The following is a 4,255-nucleotide window of genomic DNA, read 5'->3' as shown; positions in this document are numbered from 1 at the left end:
GGAGGGGCTGGGGGGGTGCTCCTGGGAGGAGGGGCTGGGGGGTCTCCCGGGAGGAGGGGCTGGCGGGGAGATGGGGGGATCTCCTGCAAGCAATACCGCAAACAGACTGGTCCTGCGCCTGGCGGCCCGGTGCAGGGACCCTGGGGTGCTCAGTCCGGCCGCTGACACGGCCTCGGCTCGGAGCTCCCGGTGACCAACGTTGGGGGAGGACGGGAGGGAAGACGAGTAGTCGCTGGTGTGACCCCCGTTACTAGCCTGGGGGCGCAGACGTGTCAGCGGCATGTGAGACGCCCCCACCCTGCCGCACCCCGCGGGGCGTGGCCTTCTCCCTGACCGCCTCTGTCCACCCGACGACGCTGCAGCGCATCAGTGCAGCCACACAGCTGCAGGCTGCGCGCAAGCTGACTCCGCTTGGCCACACACTCCCTGACCGTGGAGGCTTGGGGGCCTCGCTCAGGGCGTGGGGAGCAGGGCTCTGGCCCGGGACCTTCAGACCGCTGCACTTCCTGCGGGGAGCCTCACTGCCGCTCCCACCCGGCGGCCCCACCCTCCAGCTCTCCTGTCCTCAGCCCACGCCCTCCTCCTGTTACTGGCCACCGCTGGGGCCGCAGACCCCACTCACCTGCCCGGCTACAGGTGTGGAGGCGGCTGAGTGGCTGGGAGAGCTGGGCAGGGACTTGCAGGCCGCCAGGAGCTGCTGCTGTTTGCGCAAAGTCACCACCTTCTGGGCCACTGAGGGAAGGGGGCGCGTGGCAGGACAGGTGCCCCAGGGGAGGGGGGGCGTGGCAGGACAGGTGCGGGGGGGGGGGGGCAGGACAGGTGCCCTGGGAGCCTGGGGGGGCGTGGCAGGACAGATACCCCAGGGGAGCTGCGGGGACAGGACAGGTGCCCCTGGCGGCCTTCCATCTGTGCTCAGACTTGACAAACTCCAGGGGTGACTCGGGCCCCGCCGGCCCTGTCCCCGTGGCCTCGGTGGCCCCACGCCCCCCAGCTGCTCGGGCCCAAGGCTGGCGGCCAGATGCCAGGCAAACCCCTGACCCCGCTGCTCCCTGGCCCCTGCTGCTAAAGACCGACACGGGCCTCGAGGACACTCCGGGCCTGCCCGGCCCAGGCCCCGCACTCACCCTCCTGGAAGACCCGGTCCACGTTGAGCCCATAGGTGGCGCAGGTCTCGTAGTAGCTGCAGCGCTTCATGTCCGCACACAGGGCCCGGGCCCGGGCGTCGCCCACCACCCGCGGGGAGGACGCGCTGATCCTGTCTGGGGGGGGGGCAGTGGCAGGCGTCCTCCTCTCCCCTCCTCCCTCCCCGAGCCCCAGCCCGTGTGAGAGGCCCTTAGGCCAGCGGGGAGGGTGGTCAGCACCCGGCCGTGGCCGGAGCCCTCGGAGGCGAGCGCCTTTCCTGACGAGGTCTGGAGTGGTGGGACTCACGGGTGGCCGTCACCCTGCCCACGCCTGAGGACGCCTGTCTGTGCCCTGCAGAGGCCAAGACGCCCTCGCCGCCAGCACGCAGCGAGCGGCAGGGGGCACGGTGGGAGCAGCCCACAGCCCGGCCCGCACGGGTCCCGTCCCCCAGTGCGCGCGGGTCCCGTCCCCCAGTGCGCGCGGGTCCCGTCCCCCAGTGCGCGCGGGTCCCGTCCCCCAGTGCGCATGGGTCCTGTCCCCCCGCAGGGTGGCTGCTGTCCAGCCAGCGACCGCCCCCAGCCTCCGCGGCCCTTCTTGGCCCAGCCGGCTCCTTGCCCCATTTTCTCCGACTTGCTTTGTGTTTTCTCTTTGTCTTTCCCCCAGGGAGAGCACGAACGCAGCCCCCCCCCAATTATGCGGTGGAGTTCCCCACACTCGGGGAAGTGGGGGCAGCACATCTGGAGAGCCGTGGGGGCGCCTCCCAGGAAATCCACCCCCGTGGTCATGGTCTCCCGGCCAGGTGCGTGTTCTGCTGGTCTCAGATAACTTCCCTTCAAGGCCTGCAGCCTGGCCGAGTCAGAGGCCTCTGCCCACACTGCCCGAGCTCCCGGGCCGGCGGTGCCACCTCCCTGGAGGCAGGGGACAGGCGGTGCTGTCACTGTCCCCCTCCAAGGAGAGCCCCTTCTCTCTGCTTGGGCCTCGGGGCTTGGCGTGGAGACGGGCACATTGCTACCTCTGAGCCTGCCTGCGCCGGCGGCCGTCCAGGCGCCACCCCGGGCCCCCGGCGGCCGGCCAGCCCCTCCTTACCTTGCGTCCCCACCAGCGCCAGTGCCGGGCCTCCTCGCCCCTCTCCCCGGAGCGAGCTCAGCTGCCCGTGGAGACGGCTCACCGCCTGGAAACTGCCCTCATCCTCCAGGCTGAAGACCAAGATGACCGCGTCCGCCCAGCCTGCGAACTGGCGGGAGGAAGGCAGCGGGCTGAGGTCGGGCCAGGCGGCTCCGGCCGCTCGCCAGCGGGGCCCGGAAGCCAGACCCTGCCCCGTGGCCAGCCCGCCGGCCCACCCTCACCTTGGCGTCGGGGGCCCCGGCTTCCTCTCGAACCAGCACCAGGTGGGTCTGTCCGTCCACCAGCATCTCCTTCTTGTGCTGCTCGCCTGTCGGGTGAGCTCGCCAGTCAGCGCGGCCAGCGGCCTCCCCGGCTGTGCCCCAGCGCCTCTGTCCCGCTGGCCACAGCTGCCAGTCCCGGCCCTGCGCCCCCGCCCGCCCGCCGCTGCTGGATCCCGAGACTCACTCTCTGTCTTCTCCAGCACCTGGTATGAGCCAGTCAGGAATCGATGGATGAGGGATGACTTCCCGCTCCTGGCGTCCCCCAGCACACCCTGGGGACAAAGCCGTGGGCAGAGACGGGGCTGAGAAGAAGCAGAGTTCGGGAGGACGCACAGAGACCAGCAGGTCAAGTCCAGGAGGCCACAGGGCCCGGTCGCAGCTAGGGAGCAGCCAAGAGGACCGGCCACGGGCCTGGCGAGAAACTGCCGGACTCACGTGGCCACGTGTGGGAGGAGCCGGCGGCTCAGTGCCACTGTTTTACAGATCTACTCACTTGTGCACACAAGGGGCTGGGTGCAGGCCAGAGGCGCGGACGAGGGGACCCGCCAGACAGAGCGGGGAGCGCATCGGCCGATCCCTGAAACCCACTGCTGAGGGGGCAGCGGGGAGGCGGGAGGGGGCTGCTGCGGCCTGGGGCCCCCCGGGGGCATGGAACCCTGGCGGTGGACAAGCTTCCCGGTGCAGACACTTAACCCCCCGCACCACCAGGGAGGCCCCTCAGTGCCAATTTGTGTCCCTTGGGACACGCCACTGTGTGCAGGCATGTGGTGTGTGGCGTGTCACAGCCGCACGGATCCGTGGGCAGGTTCCCCTCAGTGCTGGGGCGGGGGGCGGGGGAGGCCAGCAGGTGGAAGCGCCCGGAAGAGGACCAGGGTCACGAGAGGGGACAACGTGCTGCCCAGCCCAGGGCTGGGGCAAAGTTTCCGGACACCTGGGGGACTCCCGGGGTGCTTCAGTGCTGGGGGGCAGGGAGAGGCCTGCAGACACGTGGGACATCGGTGTCACCTACCAGGCGCAGTTCAGGAATGGAGCGGCTCAGAGTCCATTCCTGGCTGTTGACCACGGCCTCTGCAAGGGGAAGAGCGCAAGAGGGGCTGCTCAGTCCTGCTCCCCGCCTCCACCGCAGGTCCGGCAAGGCGCGGGCGGGCCGGAGCCGTGGACGGCCGGTGGCCGGTGGCCCCAGGCCTCGCTCGCCCCGCAGCTGTTGCTGCTGCTCCTGGTTGCTTAGCAACAGCGCCAGCGAGACAAAAATACTCCAGCTGGCATCTCCCTTAGAGCCACCCTGCGCAGGTCCCTGTCCCGGGCTGGACGGCCAGACACTGTGGCCTCTCCCTCAGAAGCCAAGAGCCCTGTCCCAAGAGAGGGCTCCCTGGAGGGCTGGGCGGGGCTCCCAGAAAGAGGGGGGCTTTCCTCGGGCTCCATTCCGCAGGAGAGAAACTGAGGCGAGGAATAGCCCTCTCCCTTTTCAAGGTCAACAGCAAGGTGGCCCGACCCTCCCCACAGTCCAGGGGATGGTGCTCAAGCTCCTGTGCTCGCCCTTCCATGCCCTCCCACGAGCACCCCAAGAACTGTGGGAAGGGCCCCATCCCCATCCCGGCCTGGGAAGGCAGAGGCCTTCCTGGGGAGTCGGAGCAAAGGAGCCTCTTCCACCGCCTGGCCAGCCCGCGCCTGACACGGCCGGACGTTCTCGCGGCGCCGCAGCTGCGGCGGGAACTCTGGGATCCGGAGCCATCTGCTCCCGCCCGCTC

The 4,255-nt window shown here is 70.2% G+C and overlaps 1 protein-coding gene across 1 annotated transcript in view; it reads right to left on the bottom strand.

Moving 5' to 3' along the window:
* AGAP2 (ArfGAP with GTPase domain, ankyrin repeat and PH domain 2) overlaps positions 1 to 4,255 on the bottom strand; it is a 23,055-nt gene that overhangs the window by 8,722 nt on the left and 10,078 nt on the right. The window contains exons 2-8 of the mRNA XM_004692414.1: positions 3,517 to 3,575; positions 2,692 to 2,779; positions 2,469 to 2,554; positions 2,209 to 2,356; positions 1,125 to 1,259; positions 623 to 732; positions 97 to 255 (exon numbers count right to left, since the gene is read on the bottom strand). Coding sequence (XP_004692471.1) covers positions 97 to 255; positions 623 to 732; positions 1,125 to 1,259; positions 2,209 to 2,356; positions 2,469 to 2,554; positions 2,692 to 2,779; positions 3,517 to 3,575 — 785 coding nt within the window. The remainder of the gene's footprint in view (positions 1 to 96; positions 256 to 622; positions 733 to 1,124; positions 1,260 to 2,208; positions 2,357 to 2,468; positions 2,555 to 2,691; positions 2,780 to 3,516; positions 3,576 to 4,255) is intronic.

The sequence above is a fragment of the Condylura cristata genome, unplaced genomic scaffold (genome assembly GCF_000260355.1).
Source record: "Condylura cristata isolate star-nosed mole 26May11 unplaced genomic scaffold, ConCri1.0 scaffold00034, whole genome shotgun sequence".
NCBI classification, from domain to species: Eukaryota; Metazoa; Chordata; class Mammalia; order Eulipotyphla; family Talpidae; genus Condylura; species Condylura cristata.
This window is presented reverse-complemented; position numbering and strand designations above follow the sequence as displayed.